This window comes from Buceros rhinoceros, unplaced genomic scaffold, assembly GCF_000710305.1.
Source record: "Buceros rhinoceros silvestris isolate BGI_N320 unplaced genomic scaffold, ASM71030v1 scaffold19452, whole genome shotgun sequence".
Lineage (NCBI taxonomy): Eukaryota > Metazoa > Chordata > Aves > Bucerotiformes > Bucerotidae > Buceros > Buceros rhinoceros.
Window position 1 is genome coordinate 8,748 of NW_010399692.1, and position 754 is coordinate 9,501.

Here is a 754-nt window from a genome sequence, read left to right on the forward strand (position 1 = left end):
CACAAACCGCCCCAGCCCCAGCTGATCAACCCGACCCGCACCACAAGCTCCAGAAGACCTGCAAACCCTCGGCAAACCCCGCGGTTTCAAGCCTTTGTCACAGGGTTGCTCTGACTCCACAGCACCAGCACCTCGACCTCACCAGCTGGAGCCCTGAGGGTTTTTTGCAGAGGGGATCCTGAGAAGTGGGTCCTGTTCCAGCCCTCCCCGCTCTGTCTGGCACCCGAGACACTGGCACCGCTCCGGGACACCCATCCCTCTCCTCCCATCCGCTCCTGAACGACTCAGGTGCCAGCAGGGCGAGGGGAACTGCCCCTCCGCCAGGACAAGGGGAGGACAAAACCGGGGCAGCAGCAGAGTGCACGTCGGTGTTTCAGGCTGGCTCAGAAGGCACAAGAGCAGGAGCACCATCACCACCACCACAACCACCAGCACCACCAGCACTGCTCTGCCCGCATGAGGGGGAACGGAGGGGCCGCCGGCCGCCTGCTCCGCACACATCGGCACTCACGTTATCAGGCGCGACTTGGGCTTCTTTGGGGAGTCTCTGCCTTTCAGGAGATCGTCCTGCACCTCCAGCGTCTGAGATTCGAGGATTTCGTTGAGGCTGTTATCAGCAGTGGGGCAGGAGTCAGCGCTGCTGGCGAGGGTCTTGGTGGACTTAAATGGATCCATGGAGTCAAAGTTATTGGGGTCAAATGGGTAAGAGCCCTTGGGGAGGGTTGGTGAGTTCTGCAGCACTGAGCTGCCACTG

General features: G+C 61.4%; 1 protein-coding gene across 1 annotated transcript in view; it reads right to left on the reverse strand.

Moving 5' to 3' along the window:
* Positions 1-754, reverse strand: part of LOC104489429 (transforming acidic coiled-coil-containing protein 1-like) — a gene marked incomplete at both ends in the record, with an annotated part of 17,535 nt that overhangs the window by 8,527 nt on the left and 8,254 nt on the right. Inside the window, one exon of the mRNA XM_010131588.1 lies at positions 512-751. Within this exon, the coding sequence (XP_010129890.1) occupies positions 512-751 (240 nt within the window). The remainder of the gene's footprint in view (positions 1-511; positions 752-754) is intronic.